The sequence below is a fragment of the Cavia porcellus genome, unplaced genomic scaffold, assembly GCF_034190915.1.
Source record: "Cavia porcellus strain 051 isolate PalLab524CR breed Dunkin Hartley unplaced genomic scaffold, mCavPor4.1 scaffold_6, whole genome shotgun sequence".
Classification (NCBI taxonomy): Eukaryota; Metazoa; Chordata; class Mammalia; order Rodentia; family Caviidae; genus Cavia; species Cavia porcellus.
In genome coordinates, this window is record NW_026947489.1 from 92,949,893 (window position 1) to 92,967,383 (window position 17,491).

The 17,491-nt window shown below is 51.7% G+C and overlaps 1 protein-coding gene across 5 annotated transcripts; it reads left to right on the top strand.

The window, feature by feature from the left end:
* Positions 1-2,310: 2,310 nt before the first annotated feature.
* On the top strand, positions 2,311-16,742 carry Rdm1 (RAD52 motif containing 1). Of its 5 annotated transcripts, XM_003467086.5 has the most exons (8): positions 2,311-2,450; positions 2,721-2,900; positions 5,046-5,168; positions 5,715-5,883; positions 11,945-12,043; positions 13,944-14,029; positions 15,375-15,485; positions 16,215-16,742. In XM_003467086.5, exons 1-7 carry the CDS (start codon positions 2,355-2,357, stop codon positions 15,483-15,485), a joined length of 864 nt encoding a protein of 287 aa, XP_003467134.1. In that variant the 5' UTR covers positions 2,311-2,354; the 3' UTR covers positions 16,215-16,742. The 5 variants fall into 5 exon arrangements, 3 of the variants coding, with proteins under 3 accessions (XP_003467134.1, XP_013005085.1, XP_063107578.1); XM_013149631.3 differs by lacking the exon at positions 11,945-12,043; XR_002790481.2 differs by lacking the exons at positions 5,715-5,883; positions 11,945-12,043; positions 16,215-16,742 and having other exon boundaries at positions 15,375-15,491.
* The last annotated feature ends 749 nt before the right edge of the window (positions 16,743-17,491 follow it).

Consider the following 17,491-nt stretch of genomic DNA (forward strand, 5'->3'; position numbering starts at 1 on the left):
GCTGAGCCAAAATATCGAACCCCCACAGATGAAGGAGGAAAAGTTTATTGCAGCTAACGGTGTATAGAGATTTCAGTCCATAGTGATGGCAGCAGGGAACAGTCCATGGCATTGCAGGCAGGAAGCAGCGAGCATACCTTTTTCTCTGTTCTTCCGCATTCCCTTCACGCCACAAGCCCTTTGAGCAGTGCCACCCACACTAAGGGTGGCCTTCGCATTGCCCATACCCGGAACTATCCTAAACCAACCAGGGGACTAATTCACCGCACACACTTGATCCGTGTTCACGAGCCCTAGATCCAGTCACCTCTGAAAAGCCCCACCGATGAGCACATGAGACACAGGGAGAACATCTACATACAAAGCACATAACAGGATGGAACCAGAACTAGAGACCATGACCTAGCCAGGAGCTGCGCTGACTAGGCCTGAATGGAGTGTCAGCCCCGCTTTCCAGGCCCCGAGCCCAGGAGACCTTGACGTCCTGCGTGTGGGTCGCTTCTGCCCTCTTGCGGCCAGTGCGCAAATAACACAGCGAGCATGGGCCAGAGACGGTGACGTGGGCGGAGCTTCTCCCTACTTCTGGGTCCATCTGATGCTGGGTTTAGCAACCATGCCCGATCCATAACTTCCTTTCCACAAGATGTTGTTATAGTAACTTGTAAATATTTAAGGCACCTTTCTGAGGTGCTGACACCTAATAAATTTCATATATTCATGGAGTACTTCGACGATTTGTCACATGTAACACCTGAAATCACTGTCACCACGGAGGAGGTAGCAAACATACCCATCCCCCCAAAGTTTCCTTGCCCTTTCCATACCTCCACCCACCCTTCCCACTTCCCCATTCCCGGGGGATAACTGAGCTTCCTGCCTCAGCCTCCCAAGTGCTGGGATGACAGGTATGTGTCACTGTTGTTTCTACAAACAGAACCAACTGTACAGCGTAGGGTCAGTCAGCGTCCCGTTACTACAACAAATACCCGTGGTCATGAGCTGCTAAAGAGAAGCGTTGTATTTTGGCTCATGGTCGATTGGTGCCATTGCTGTGGGGCTGCGGTGAGGTCCCATCATGGTGGGAGCTCATGGTGGAGCAAGACTGCTCACATTATGATGGGAAAGCAAAAGAGATAGCTGAGACTTGGGCCTCCCAGCCCCCCACCAGGGTACCCCCACCCCACTAGGCTCTGTCACCTCCCAGTATCACCAAGCTGGGGGTGGGGGGGAACCAAGCTTTTAAAACATGGGGAACACATGTTGTTATAGTAACTTGTAAATATTTAAGGCACCTTTTTGAGGTGCAGACACCTAATAAATTTCATATATTCATGGAGTACTTCGAGCACATGAGACACAGGGAGTGTGTCTTGCCAAAGTATGGCAAGGCTGGGCTTGAACTCATGATGACCTTCCTGCCTCAGCCTTCTGAGTGCTGGGATGACAGGCATGTGCCACTGCCCTGAAGCTCTCCAAGATTTTAAACTGCAGAGGGACTGAATTTCCAGCATGTGGCCCTGGGCCATGGACACCTCTCCTGCTGCCTACGGCTCCAATTCTCCAGGGTTCAGATCACCTCAGGCACATGTAGAACTCTGGCTACAATAAAGTACTCCCTAAAGCAGCACCCCTAGAATGCCCTTCTTTTGGGGCTCCACCTTATCCCGGCTCCCTCTGGCCCCAGGATGCCATGCTCTGTAGCCCTGCTGGAGAGAGAAGCAAGAGGCAGGGAGAGGGCCGCGCTGCCACCCAGACACCCTTGATCTTCTCTGTCAGACCTGCTATCTTGTTTCCCAGGTAGAGAGGCAGTCGTGACAGAACTTTCTCTCCTACCTCCCTTTTTCTACAGCTGGCGGAAATTCCTCCAGGACATTGAGTTGCTGTGGCCTTCATGGGGCAGTGCCGGGTTGTCAGGTCACCCGTTCCACAGAGAGTTACCCTGATGCCAGCTTTAATAGGCTGATCCTGCTTGATGACAAGAGGCAGAAGCCAACTCAAACTTATTTACGGAGGGTCAATTGTGGGGTCCCAACATTGCAGGAAGGGAAGCATGTAAGCACGCTCTGAGGAAAGCCCCGCCTCTTGCCCGCCTCGTCCAATCAGGCTCCGCCCCCTCCTTGCCTACAAACGGACACCGCCCCCAAGGACGCGCCCTTTTTAAAAATTCGGGGGTGTGTCCTGCGCAAGGGCAGTGCCGCACGAATTTAGTTGCGCGTGCGCAGTAGTGCCCGCGTGCGAGCTACGAAGGCGCAGTAATGCTTGAACGCAGCCGCGCAGGCGCCGTAATAGTTTGAGCCCTAATCGCGCAGGCGCTGTACCGCTTGAATGCCTCCGCACAGGCTCTGTGGCGGAGGATGGCGGAGTTGATTCCTTTTGCGGTTCCTACCGCGAGTGACAAAACCTTGCTGGTTTGGGATTTGAACTCCGGACCCACTGCTGAGGCTTTGCATGTGAGCCGGGGCCGGAGGCAGGAGGGAGGGGGAGGTTGCCCTCGTTAACTGGGTCCAGGACCCCCCCCCCACTTAGTACCGCCCCCTCGAGGGCTCAGGTCCCACGGGGAACAGCGGGGACGCTGGGCTTGGAGGAGTCGGAGGAGCCTCTCGGCACCCCGCCCGCCAGGGTCCTCCCCCGGGGCTGCCCACTCGAGAGCGTGCGCGGCGTTGGGGTCGCGGGGCCGTCTGGGGCTCAGCTCCTTCCCGGGCCGGGCCGCGCCGCCCCAGCGGTCTCTGTCCACAGCGCTGTCCCGCTTCGGCCTCCTGCACTCGGTCCGCGTTCTTCCCAACGCCGCCGTGGCCCGGCCGGGTTTCTACGCCGTTGTCAAATTTTACTCTGCCAGAGATGCCAGAAGAGCCCAGAAGGCCTTCGACGGGAGGCCGCTGGCCCAGAGCGCCCCGGTGAAGGTGGGTTCCACTCGGTCCTGGGTCCTGGGTCCTGGGTCAGTACTGAGCTCGGCGACAGAGGGCCTCGGGGCGCGCTGGGCACTGGGTGCTTCCAATGCACAGCCACGGGCTTCTAGTGCCAGTCTTCCTTAGGTGGAGAAAAACACAACCAGATAATTGAGGGAACCCTACAGGTTCACGACAGGACCTGGAAACTCATGCCGTTCTATATTACCCTGCAAAAAATTCTTCACGAAACGTGGATTTAATGTGGATTTAAAACGTGAGCTTGTTAAACTCTTGTCAGCTGAAACATAAAGGGTGCTTTATCACTCTGGCCCCCCATTGCCTTTAGAGCACCCTTGGGCCCCAGAAGGCAGGTGAAGCATGCGTCTTCAGTGCGTCTTGGGGACCCTGTTGAGTGGGAACCTGCCAACAGACTCTCCATTCTCGGAGGCCCAGGATGATGTCCCATTGTGTGGTGTGTCCCTTCATTCCTGTCACCTGCCGATTCCATTCCTAACCAGGCCTTTGATCTGCTCCATGCTGAGTGCTACCTGTTCTTGTTCATACTGTTTCCCTGTTTGAGTTAACAATGCTACTCAGTAGTGACTCCACGTGTACTCCTTGAACTTCTCTACCCTCTTCTACACCCTCTTCCCTCCTAGATTCACTTCTTGTGATGGAAATGATTACCCTCTAGATGTTCTTTAAGTTTTAGCGTGTAATCTGGAATCCACTTAATACAGTGACTTTGTATCATTTTGTTTTTCTGTTTGTTTTTTGGTACAGAGGATGGAACTCTGGACCTTGAGCTTGCCAGGCAGGTGCTGAGCCCTGAGCTGTATCCTTGGCCCCTGGGTATCATTTTGTGAGCCATGAGTTTTAGTGCTCCTTGGGCATTGAGACTTATAGACATTAAGTTTTAAGAATTGTGCTGTGTAAAGCCCATCACTGCTGGAGTGATGAAAGAATTGACAGCGAGTCAGTGTATATTTGAGAGGAAACATCCATGTTAGATTTATTTACTTAACATAGAATCTTAGGTCTTTTCCTCCCCAAATTATATCTGGTTTGATTTTAATGTGTTCTTTTATGCTTGGGCAAGGACATGTGGTTTTTGTCTTTTATAATTACAGAAAAGAGATAATATTTTAAAGTAAGATCAAGGAAAGGCCTGAGAGAGTGGTGCTCCATTCTACGTCATGAAGGAAGATGGTAGCCAGCAAGAACTGTGGCAAGGGTGGCTAAGGTGACACCTGTCCTACCTAGAACCCTCTGCACTTCCTGCTTGTCTAGCAAAGCTCCGTTGTGACTCCCGGTGCAGACCGGGCCTGGACATTTAAAAATCAGCCTTCATTTCTCCTTCCTTCAGTCATCAGACCATCAGTCCTCTATTAGAAACCAGGAACTCTACTGGATTCTCAGAGTGAGCCAAGTATAAAAATTGGTCCCCTGGGGCATTTAAGGAGCTGATAAAAAACTAGAGGGAGTAATAGAGGGAGAAGATGCATAAACAGATCAATAAAGAATTAAGAAGGCTTTGACTTTATGTTGTTGAATTGATTGAGGTAGTCATAAATGATACTCCTTTAAAAATGGAATAGACATGTAAAAAGACTAGTGATAGAAGTGCACGGCACCATGTAAGATGTTAAAGTTAGCAATATTGACCTCATATTCCCGCAGGAGCATGGTAATGCCGATGAGCCTGAGATGGGTCAGTCACAGGTAACAGTGCACCAGGCCATGTGTGTGCCCCTCTACCAGGGTTAGTAACTGCGGAGAGTATGGCAGAGGTTCTTGTCATCTGCCTTGAGGTCATACTTGCAAGCAGGGGTTACTGAATAGGGAGACAGAACGACTTCTCTGCTCATGGGCTTCACATTTTCCTACAGCGTTTCCTCAGTTGTTTTTATGGTCAGTGTTCCTCACCAGACATCTGGGAAACCATCCTGTGGCTCAAAGCCCCTTGAAAATGGTGCAGAAATTGAAAAATAATAAAAAGCATCTATTTGGGCCTCACTATGACGCATTGCTTCAAATGTGCTTTCTATCCCATTTCACCTTCACAACCTGTGAAATCGGTATTGATAATCCAAGAAAAGTCCAGAGTAAGATCCCTGGCTGCTTACCTATTTGCTGGCCCATCTTCTGTGACCTCAGGTCCACCTTGGGAGCAGACACAAGGCAGTTCAACATCAGACGCTTCCCCTGAACAGCTCACGATGCCAGGAGCTGGCAAATTACTACTTCGGTTTCAACGGATGGTCGAAAAGGATCATCAAGGTAAGCATCGTGTCCTCTCTGACTAACCACACTGTGTTTTCAACATTATAACTCTGGGCTTCCGACAGAAGGGCTGAGTGGGTTTGAGGAGCACATGTGTGGCCGTGCCCTTGTGGAGGCTTTACGGAGGGAGCTGGACTAGCCCACCACCTAGAAGGAATCATAGTCATCTCAGTCAGTGTTCCTCCAGTGTTTGTGAGGTGTTTAGTAAAAAATGGTTGTGTACATGTAGTAATTCATCTGCAAATCTTATTCGATCTCAAAGATGTAAGACACCTCAATTTTTAACTGGGATTATTGGAGGTTGGTTTTTCTTTCTTTATTTTAAAAATTCTGGGTTGGGGATGTAGCTCAGTGGTAGAGCACTTGCCAACAAGTGTGAGGTCCTGAATTCAACCCCAAACCCTGTGTACGGTAGCAAAGATCTTTGTTTTTACTTTTCAGTACCAGAGATTGAACTCAGGACCTTGCACTTGCCAGGCAAGCACTTGTGCTGCTGAGCTAAATCTGGGCCCAGCAAGGACTTTTAATCCAAAACCCTAACAGCTTCAGGAAGTCTCTGACCTTGAAGGAGGGGAAGTGGGGGCTCTTGCAGCACCACTGGGGAAGCGGAGCCTGAAGTTCCTGTGTGCCGTAGAGGTGGTGCTGCCGTCCTACCAGTGCAGGAGCCCTGGGTTCGCCATCGTGGAGGAGCCGGTGGAGGAGCTTGAGGAAGGTCTGTTCCCACTGGGCCGAGCAAGGAGGAGAAGGGTCTTTGTTTGTTGTCGATGTCGCTCCCGGCTGGCAGGAAGGACACACGACAAAGTCTGGCAGTGGACAACCTTTTCTTTTATTTTTCTTCTCCGTACAGCCTGCCCTGGGATCGCTCCCAGCCGAAGCCTCCTTTGGTCCGCTCCCCGCGGCTCCTTCTGGGCTTCTACTTCCGGGCTTCTTCTTCCCCCCCAGGGGTGGCACCAGTATATATACGGATACAGTGTCCAATCATGTTAAAGTGAGCAAGGCAAGCTGATTGGCTAACATCATCAGTTGCCAGGCAGACTATATTGTTGAGCGGGTTGCTTACGCGGTAAGCAGGAAACTAACGTGCTCGATGGGAGGGGTAATCTACCTCAGGCTTTACTCTTTACTACAGGCCTCACGTCCGCCAAGTGAGGCGACCGGGCTCGGGGCTGCGGCTCCCAACATCTCCCCCTTTTTTATTTTTTATGAATGTGCGCATCGTAGCCCTTTCTGGACTGGGTGCAGAGGCTTATGCCCTATGTGTAGGCCCACCGTAGGTCCTTGGCTTAGACCCTGGTCGGCCGTCCCATGGTCTGCCAAGGCCCTGAGGCCCTCGTCCTTTTTCTAGGGCCAGGCACAAACTGGACGGAACCTGGATGCACACAAGCTTGCACTCATTTCCTCTCCGTAAAGAAATCCCCTCGGAGAGAAATTTAGACCTGGGCAGCATCTAACAGTCCAGCGGCTTACGTGCAGGATGGGGTAGGGCCTGGCTTAGGTTGAGTCGCACCGGGGGAGTACGCTCTTACCCGTCATTGACTCTCCTACCCAGCTATGTCATAATTTTTTAGAGGAGGAGTGTGGGAAGCTCACCGTCCCTAGACTCGGTCGTAGGCTAGGCGAGCGAGCCATGCATATGCCTGAGGATCTTCTTGTCCATTTCAGGCTACCGCTATTTCTATTCATCTTGTTGGTTGGTCTGTGATGGATCTCCGGTAGGGCAGGTCTGATCTTCAGTCGAGGGCTTTGTCGCCCGTGTCAGTCTCTCCGGTACCCACAGTGGTTCTCGTCCCGATTCCTGTGGGAAAACACAAACCGCGCCTCGGTTCCAGCTGATTACCGGATCCGGGCCCATCCATTGTCCTGTCAGGACATCTTTCCACTTCACCCACCCTTTATGGTTGGGGGAAGGGTTGCAGTGCTCCACGGCTGGGGAGCAATTATCATTATTTAAATTTAAAAAATTGTGTGTGAATAGTGCCATGGATAATCGTGCCTTTGGGGCCAGGCCTTGGCCTACTCCCCCTTTTTGTTTTTGTAAAATTTCTTTGAGGCTTCTATGAGCCCTCTCAATGATTCCTTGACCTTGGGGATTGTATGGGATACCATGTTTTAATTGAACCTCCATCATTTTGCAGAACTCATTGAAGGCTTTGCCTATATAGGCTGGTCCATTATCAGTTTTTAATATTTTTGGTTTGCCCCATGCGGCCCAAGCCGCCAGGCAATGATTGATCACATTAGACACTTTTTCACCTGTTTCTGCTGTTGCGAATATGACGTGAGAACAGGTGTCTGTGGAAACATGAACATATTTAAGAGTCCCAAACTCCTGTATATGTGTGATGTCCATCTGCCAAACATCACCAGGGATCAAACCTCGAGGGTTTACTCCCGTCGGTATGGCAGGTTTGTATGTGGCACAGGAGTCACATAGTCGCACGATATCTCGTGCATCTGCTCTGGAAACATGGAAATGGTTTGCTAGTGTCCTGGCATTGACATGAAACTTATCATGGAAGGCACGGGCTCGCTCGATTGGTGTTAGTAAGGTAAAAATCCATAACGGGCGAGTGGTAGTGTCAGCAGCCGCATTCCCCTGTGCCATAGGCCCTGGCAGGGATGTATGTGCTCTTATGTGGGTGGTGAAGACCTTATGGTGTCTGTTCTGAAGCAATGTCTGGATAGACAGGAACAGCCCAGCCACTGTGGAAGTGGATCTAATTAAACCGGCAGTCTCAAGCACTTGCATAGCATTGACCACATACCTAGAATCGGAGACAATGTTAATGGCTTCTGAGAACCGTTCAAGAATCATTTTAACGATCTGCAGTTCTACCACCTGAGGCTGATCTGGTTCAAATTGTATGGTAACCGGGGGCTTGCCTAGGATCACATAGGCGCCTATCCCCGTCTTGGAGCCATCTGTATATATTGTAGTTGCTGGGACTAATGGCTCAGAGGCAGTAACCTTTGGAAAAATTATAGGGTGCTGAGTGACAAATGACAAGATAGGGTCTTTAGGGTATTGATTGTTTATATCCCCATGGAAAACACATCTCAGAATGGCCCAAGTATCTATGCAGGCAGCCAGGGTCTTGATCTGGCTGGCGGTATAGGGTACTCGGATGGCTTGTGGTCCTGAGCCAAAATGTTGGACAGCTCTATCATGCGCTTCAAGGGCCAATGAAGCGACTGCCTCCGGGTAATGCTCTATGACTTTTGCAGGTGAGACCTTAGGGTGTATCCACAGTAGTGGTCCTTTCTGCCAAATCACCGCTGTAGGCTGTAGACTAGTCTGTAGCAAACAGACATCAAAGGGTCGCCCTGGTTTAATTCTGTGTAAGGTAGCCCCACCTAAGGCTTTTTCCACTCTCTGTAAGGCAGCTCTTGCCTCAGGAGTGAGCCTCCTGTGGGAGGCTATATCTGGGTCTCCCTTTAGAAGGTCGAACAGGGGTTTGAGATCTGAATTTGGTATATGTAAATATGGCCTAATCCAATTAATGTCTCCCAATAGTTTATGCATGTCATTTAGGGTCCTAACGCCATCTGTCCTAATGGTGACCTTCTGTATAAGTCTGGAGGCGACACTGAGGTCCACACCTGCTGACCCAGGGGTGGCCCTTGTTGAAGGCTGCCATCCTGAGCTGTCCTGTCTCTGGGGCGGGGGCCCGCCTGTGAAGGGGGCCCCCTCTGGCTGTTTTTTGGCCCTCTAGCATCTCGTCCACAAATACGGTTGCCCTGAGCATCAAAGACCGACCTACACTCCTCAGCTTTGTGTGATCCCCTCTTGCATCGCCCACAAACATATGGTTCTTCATTCCTAGGACGAGGCCTAGCATCTGCATTGTTTGGGCAGTGACGTTTAATGTGTCCTGGCTCCCCGCAGGCAAAACACCCTTTAGCCTTACATTCCCCTTCTAACCCGCGAGGTCCCCTCTGCTGTACAGCCGTGGCCAGGAGAGCAGCCACTCCCGAGTTGGAGAGCGGCCCCCCTATCTCTCTGCATATCCTAATCCAGGCGTTGAGGTCCTTGTTCTTATGAGGAGCTATCGCTGCCTTGCACTCCTTTGTACATTGCTCAAAAATCAGCTGCCTTACCAGCGGTCGAGCCACTCCCGGATCAGAGAATATCTTATCGGCAGCATCTTGCATTCGGGCCACAAAGTCAACAAATGGCTCTGTGGTACCCTGAATTATTTTTGAAAGACACAAGGAGGCTGTTCCGGCACCACTTACTTGCTTCCAGGCGCGGAGCCCTATGGCATTGATTTGTTCATAGACAGCGCCGGGGAATTGAGTCTGATCATCAGCGTGCCGACCTTCTCCCATAAGCATTTCCTTGTTCCACCCCCGGTTTCCCCGATTGGCGTTTCTCTCAGCCTGCTCTGCAGAGAACTCTGCGTACCAGGCTCGCCAATCCAGGTAATTACCCGAGGACAGACACGCCTTTGCCAGCTGAATCCAGTCCGCGGGGGTGAGGGGCCCAGAAGACAGGTTCTCCAGCATGGCAATGGTGTAAGGCGCAGTCGGTCCAAAGGTTGTAACTGCATTTTTAAGTTCTCTAATCTGCTTTATCTCAAAAGGCTCCCATACATTGCGTCCCTGGCCCATAGCTACTTGTACAGGAAATATCCCGTAGGGGCCACTATCTATCCCAGGTGGATGTACCTCATGAGACAAGCGTCCCCCCTGCCAAAGCCGCCTGTAAAAATACTGACCCGCCGGCGGCGGAGCATAAGACGGCGGCCGTGATTGGGCGGAAAATGGGGGCCCGTGCATCACTTCCTGTTCTGGCGAAAGGGGAGGGAGCTCCCAGGCGGCCGCCTCGTGGTGAGGGATCGCCTCCCTCTCGCGCCGGGGAGCGCTCAGGAGCTCTCTACTCCTCCGCAGACCAGGTTGAGCAGAGCGCAATTCGCGGCGCAACGCTGGAAAAGAACCCTGTGACTCCTTATCGAGCGACTTGGGCTCCTGACAGCTGGTCTCTTTGGCCTCCTTGCCATTCAACTTTCCCTCGGCCTCGGAGTCAGACGACTCCGAGGCTAGAGCCCCGTCCTCCTCCTTAGCATCTTTGTTCCCCTTGACGGGCCCCTCTCGGGAGCTCCCTGACTGGGCCTGCTCAGATACCCTGCGTACTTTTGTAAGCTCTTGAGAGCTTTCTCCACAACCACCCTCGCTCTTAGTGTTGCTACCTAGCATGTTTCCCATTTTTTAATATGTTACTCACCGCGTGAGGCCCAAGGAATCCGCCACTTACGCGTGAGCCTGAGGGGAGTCTAAAAGCCCTGTAGGTGCGCGCCACCCAGAGCCCAGGCTTATCCCCAACTCACCTGTCTCGCAGCTCTGTACTGGAGCGTTGTCCGCTGTCACGTCTCGGGGGTGATCAGTCCCCGTGCGGGCCACCAAATGTCGATGTCGCTCCCGGCCGGCAGGAAGGACACACGACAAAGTCTGGCAGTGGACAACCTTTTCTTTTATTTTTCTTCTCCGTACAGCCTGCCCTGGGATCGCTCCCAGCCGAAGCCTCCTTTGGTCCGCTCCCCGCGGCTCCTTCTGGGCTTCTACTTCCGGGCTTCTTCTTCCCCCCCAGGGGTGGCACCAGTATATATACGGATACAGTGTCCAATCATGTTAAAGTGAGCAAGGCAAGCTGATTGGCTAACATCATCAGTTGCCAGGCAGACTATATTGTTGAGCGGGTTGCTTACGCGGTAAGCAGGAAACTAACGTGCTCGATGGGAGGGGTAATCTACCTCAGGCTTTACTCTTTACTACAGGCCTCACGTCCGCCAAGTGAGGCGACCGGGCTCGGGGCTGCGGCTCCCAACAGTTTGTCTTTGTCTTTTTGAGACAGGGTTTCACCATGCAGTTCAGGCTGGTTTTGAACTCACTTTGTAGCCCAGGCTGCCTTCAAACAGTGATCTTCCTGCCTCAGCTTCCTTGAGTGTTGGGATTATAGACACCACCAAGTACGGCTGTCTCTTTTTTTTCATAACCCACTTCTTAGCTACCTTGAAGAGCTACTAAAGTCCTTCCTGGGCAGTGTTTTTGTGTCTTACAACATAGGTTTTGCCCTTGGGCAAAACCTGGAAGGACTTTTTTTTTTTTCTGGAAGGACTTTTGAATTGAAAACTAGAACAGTCTCTTCCAGCCAAGAGGCTTAGGAGAAGGAAGGAAATAATGTTTCTCTGGGTTTTGATTATGAAGTTGTTTTGTGTAAAATAATTCTTCAAATACAGATCTCTGGTAGTCTTTAGTTATCTCTGCAAAATCATCATCTGAAGATTTTCATAAAGCCTTACGTACACTGTCAGCCCCTTGTGTACTCACAAAGAACTGGAGGAGTAAAAGAATTGGCTAAGGATGCCTGGAAGGATGTGCCCACAGATAGTGAGTTTTCCTAGAGTCCACAGCCTTCTGCTCTGGGGCTAAGTCGGGAGCAGGCTGTTGGACTGGAGCAGACAGGCTGCAGTGGCTGCTGGGCAGGGGTTGGCTCCAAGCCCTTCTCACTGTGACTGTATCCCGGATGCACCACAGGCTGGGGTCTGCAGGCCAGGGTTTCTAGTTATTAGGGACCTCTGTGGGGAGAAGGGGAGTGAGAATTATGCCTCAGTGGATCAGGGCAGGGACAAGGCCCTACCAGGGCCTGCTGGCCACTGACCATTCCACTAGGCTCTCGTACTATGCGTTGAGTCCACAGGATAACCACCTGACAGTCGGGGATGACCTTTCAAGCACATGACAGTTGTCAATTCCTTTGTGTGGGCTGGGTCTAGGACTGACTGCGCTGGTGACGAGAAGAAAGGAGGCCCAGAAGCTTGCTGTCCAGAAGGCTTTGTTGGATGCGTTCCAGAAACTGTGCATTGTGGTTCTGGGTGAGAGACTTTCCTGGTTGTCCCAGGACTTCTGTTTCAGTGAGCAGATACCTTATTTTGAAATGGGGACAAAAATATGGCTGTTTAAAACAATCTACATTGTGCTTTGACTCTCGATTCTTTCATGGTAGTGGTCTCAAATTTGTTCTTTTTAGCATCTGTGAGAAAAACGACCTCAAATATTGTCCCCAGTTTAGCAATGTCCAACCACTTGCTGGAACTCACATGGAAAGTGTACTTGAGCCCTGATCCTGCCTCTTATATTTTTAAATGGCTTTTCTGTTTATAGCCAAAGGGATTTGTAGATATTATAGATCTAATCTGCAGTCTCTAGCTATGAAAACAAGGCCAGTGATTCCACCTACCATATAGGGAGGTATGGTAAGAGCACCTGAAAGGATGAACGGAAAGTCTCCAAATGGTGTTTGCATGGTAGGCAGAGAAATACGTTAATTTTTATTTTATTTTAGTCATTTTGAGACAGGGTCTTGCTATGCAGTAAAGGCTGGCCTTGGGCTTGCTTTGTAGCCCAGGCTGCTCTCGAACTCCCAACGATCCTCCTGTCTCAGCCTCCTGTGTGCTAGGGCTCCAAGAGTGCACCACACAGCCCGCATGTTAATTATTGTGACAACAGTTTTCTCTCCAAATAAATGAGCTCTGCTCAGTCAAGCATCCACTCCATGTTTCCACTCATGGCGCTGACACTCCGGGGAGCCTCTTTCCGTGGGCCTTGCCTTGGCAGTGCTCACTCTGCTGAGTGCTTTTGAGCTTCCTATTGAATTTTACCCTGGGGTGCACATTTCAGCTAGATGAGCAAGGCCCCTCAACGGAACTGCTCTCCTGCTTCACAGCCTGCGAGGCTGTGACCCTGAGAAGTCCTCATCCCTGTCTGCTTGCACGGGGTGGGTCTGCCTGGTCTCAGTCTTCCAGCCTGTGCAACCCTCCTGGTGACAGTCGGACTTCCATAGTCGTCAGCCGGGATTCCCCTCGATGTGGACACTCAGTCAGGGCCTTTAAGAGCCTCACCATCATGTGCCATGCTGTGCCCAGCATAGACTTGAAACTCCTGGAGCCAGAGGTTCTACTCTGCTTGCGAATGTGGCTGGTTGCTGGTGATGCAAGGTTGCAGTGCTTTCTTTAAAGCTTTGCTCATTGTACCCATGGCATTTTGGTTCTTAGCAAAAATCGCCCCTCACTTCGGGTCTGTAGTATCTACTGGTTCCACGGTATCTACTGGTCCCGTGGTCTCCGTCCCAGGCCTAAACTCACTTGGACTCCACCTTATGCTTTCTTGTTCAGTCATTGCACCTGTTTGCTCCAGATTCCTGGCCATGATTCCTATCTTTAAGATCACTAAGTTCTTTGAAACAGATTGTTATTTAGCTCTAGAAGGGTCCCCAAACTTCCACGGGTTCGGAGGTGGGGCTGTTAGAAGGTGACTGGATCTTAGGGGGTGCTGTGCTCATCCATGGATTAATTCATTGATGAGAGCTGACCTTGCTCTTAGGGATGGGTCACTGGATGTGTCTCCTGCCCTGCCTCCCTTGTCTCTGGTGACACACCCAGCTCTGCTCACACCAGGCCCTTCCGCCGTACCAACCATGGCTCAAAGCTTCCAAACCATCAGCCAGGATAGCACCGCCCGCCTCCCCTGAAGCTGTGGGTATCACATATTTTGTCCCAGTGATGAGAAAGTGATTCAGACAGAAACGCAGTGGCTACTGGATGCGTACATTTAAGCAAATAGTTGTGTCAGAACTGAAGTATGAGATGAGCACATTTCTAGGAAGATGTGCTCATTTTCTGCTTTTGGGAATGTCGCACTTGGGTGCTGCTGCGGTATGCAGAAAACTTTAGAGCAAGAAAAGTTCTGACTCGTTCCTTATTAACTGTGTTTCAGAGAGCGGTAAAATAGCTGTGGAGTACAGACCCAGAGAGGAGACTGGAGACGCCTGGAGTGAAGAAGAGCTTCAGGGTTTAATTCAAGTACGTGGGGGTGGGAGCTCGAGGGCTCTGTCATCAACATTCGTGATTCAGCTCATGCAGCAGGAGTAGGTGGAAAGGGCTGGTGCAGCCGCCTGTGTGAGCGCTCGCCTAGCAGGTGTGAGGCCCTGGTTCCAGTGTCAGCACCGCAGGAAACAGAAGAAAAGCAGGATTTGCAGGTGTTCGGGTGTATTGTTCTGAAGAAGATACGAAATTCTGCCGCCGCTTTTGAATGCATTTCTAGGGCTTTTCCTAAGGTCTTGGCCCTGAGCCCTTGTCTGGAGCTTGGGGAGCAGAGCTAAGGCCCCTCAGGTGGGGCTGCAGCTGTGGACACATGGGAGAAGGGAGGGTGGGGCCTCCATGAAAGGTCCTAGGGAATCAGGACAGCACTCCTCTTCTAGATCCCGGGGGTCAGAATTCCCACAGCTTTGCTCGTGCCGCAGCTTCGCCCTCTCTGCTTCCCGGAGATGGCTCATTTCTCACATCTCAGCAGCTCCTTGCATCTTGAGTAGAATATTTGGCTGAAGAATCTTTCCATAAATCAGTCCTAGGAAAACCCTTAATCAGGGATTAAGTCCCAAAGTAGTTGCTGAAAGAAAATAGCCAGGGTTCTAGGAAGTGGATAAAAGATGTATCTTTGTGTCTGGTGCCAGTGGGAACTCCGTTTGGGGATTTTTGATGGTGGTCCGACATCCCAGAGTCAGGGAGTGGTTTGTTTGGAAGAGGCAGAGGAAGGAGTCGCCCGCTGGAGAGGTAGTGGGAGTTTCTTTTCCACGTGAACAAAAGGATTAGTCCAGGAACGAGCAGCTCTGGGAGCCTGTCTTGTGAGATGAGAGGAGGGAGCCAGCCTGAGGGCATCGGGTCCACCCCAGGGAAGGTGATTTGGAGTCAGTGCTGCAGTAGGCCCCTGCTGAGTGCCTGGCGTGTGCAGGTTGGGGGTAAGCAGGCATCTCCACTTGATGTCACACGCCAGGGCTGTGCCAGTAGTAAACGGGAAGGAAGGGCATCCTCTGAGGAGGCTGTGACGGGGCATCTCGGAGCAGCGTTCAGGAAGGGTTTTACCCTTGTAGACCTTACCTCCAGCGGTGCCTGTCTGGGTGGGTGATTGGGTGGAGCCCGGCAGGGTGGGGAGCCTCCTCCTGGGCCTGCGTGAAGAGCTGTGCCCTGGGACTCAGGCCCTGTCCGGGGAAACGGCCCATTTGCTGCCAAAACCGTGCTGCCATCCCAGAGCCAGTGTAGCCATAGCCTTCTGGGGGGAATGAGTGAGACTGAGTCAGAGCAGGTGGCAGCACTGGCCTAAGTGCTGCGTGAGCTCCCAGCTGCACCCTAACTGGTCCTCACTTTGCAGGTTGGTCGCTTTGCTTGGGAGCAGCACAGTCTAGGGGAAGAAGATTTCCGGGATTTCAACATGGAGGAGGAGGAGGTCGGGCTCCTGGAGCAGGACCAGCCCTTGACCTAGGTGGGAAGCTCAGTGCCCCTCTCCCTTTCTTTTTTTTTTTTTTTGTCTTTTTCATTTTTATCGGTACCAGGGATCGAACTCACGACCACCTGCTTGCACGGCAGGTGCTTATGCCGCTGAGCTAAATCCCCAGCCCCCCTCTCCCTTTTTGAAGGCCCTGCTCATGCCAGGCCTGAGGCTCACCTCTCGCTGTGTGTGTGTGTGTGTGTGTGCGTGTGTGCGTGTGCGCGTGTGTGTATGGGCACATGTGCGTGTGCACCATGTCAATCCTGCTGCAGGTCAGTCCTGGTCACGGTAGAAAAGGCTTTCCCTTGTCTCACATCTCACAAGCCTATCTGGGTCAGAGCCTAGTGAAGATTTTATAAACAAAGGGACGGGGTGCGGCATGCTCTGTTCCCAAGGCACAGGCCAGCACTGTCTTGTGGTAAGGATTAGCCCTGCAGGGGTGGCACTGACAGCCCACTCACCTGCAGCACCGCGCCCCAGCGTCAGCACATCATATTCGTGCTGCACCTCTGGCCTCTATCTCCTCGAGGCAGCAGCTGTGGCTGCCGGTCTGGCTGAACCCCATCCAGAGTGAACCTGACCCCTGGTCCCACTCAACCCTGATGCCCAGGCCTACTAACCTCTGGTCCTCACTCAGCTCCCACCTGAATTGCCCATGCCTTTACCACCACCACCCCTGCATGCCCAGGGAGCTTTGATGACCTGGGATCTCCTCCCTTGTAGATGCCAATCCCACCTCCAGAATGGACTGCCAGTTTGTTCCCATTCCTGGACAGAGATGCAGCTGGACAGCTGTCCCTGGAGCAAGACCCATTTGCTATTCCATTTTGGAGTCTGCAGGATGGCCAGAGAGGTGCCTCGAGGGCTGCGATGTATGGGGATTGGATCCAGGCCCTGGCGGTGCTGCCTTCGCATAGAAGATTCTAACTGCTGTCCAGTAGTGGTCCTTTTTACCACCACCTGTGTGGCTCTTGAGGTTCCTGGGGTGAGGACCGTGACACAGAGCAAATGCAGAAAGCTGGCGTCAGCTGGCGCCCTCTCCTGGTGAGAGGGAAGGGACTGTTCAGCCACTGCAGCCTTTGTTTGTACACTTGGGAGGATGTCGGCAGTCCTAGCCCCCGCTGCCTGGCTGCCTGGGCCCCTGCTTTGGAGCGGGAACAGCTGCTTTACATAGCTTGCTTTGGGCTCCTTGTGTTTCCAGGGCTGGCCTTGCTTTAGCCGCACATGTGATAAATGTCCAGCTTCAACGGCTCCCTACATGTCCCTCTTTTTGTTTTGTTGTAGCTCAGGCTGGGTGGTCAGTTGAAGCTGGAGGAGCTGTGTTGGAGAGCTCTGAGGAAGACCTTTTATCCTTGAACCTTTTCATTTTAAATGCAGTCCAAGGATTTTAAGTTCTGGCATTCAGTGATTTAACCCTTAAAGCCCATTAATCCATAACAGTAGACAGCTGTCAGTGTAGCTGGCAGAAGTGTTACTGATTTGCATTTCCATTGTAACTAACGTATTACTATAGTTATGTTTTATACATTTGGTGGTTATGCTTTTCTGCTGGACGCCCAAGACCGAGTCAGGGTCAGTTAGGTCTCCTCAGGAATTGCCTTGAAACCGTGCATGGCATCTCTTAGTTCTGTGAGCGTCATCCCTCTGGATGAGTCATGGCCCGTGCTTGCCCAGGTTGCTTTCTGTGAAAGTCTGGGAGACCTTCTCTGCTAGTGACTCTCCTTGGATATACCACACACTGCTGATCATTTTCCACTGTGGTCTCAAAATCATCTTGATCAGAGAAGATCAGGGACTCGTTGAGTATAGGATGTCGCAGCAGAGATTCTCTGATATCCTGGGTCCTCGTTGACCTCAGAGGGCCAGGGCTAAACTGGCTGTCCTCTTAGCCCATCGATCGCTTTAAGTTTTCAACTAACCCACAGTTGCTGAACACCCAGAAGCAAAGATTGATAACAGTACAGTGCGGTGGAGGCAGGAAGCTTAGCACTATTGCCTTA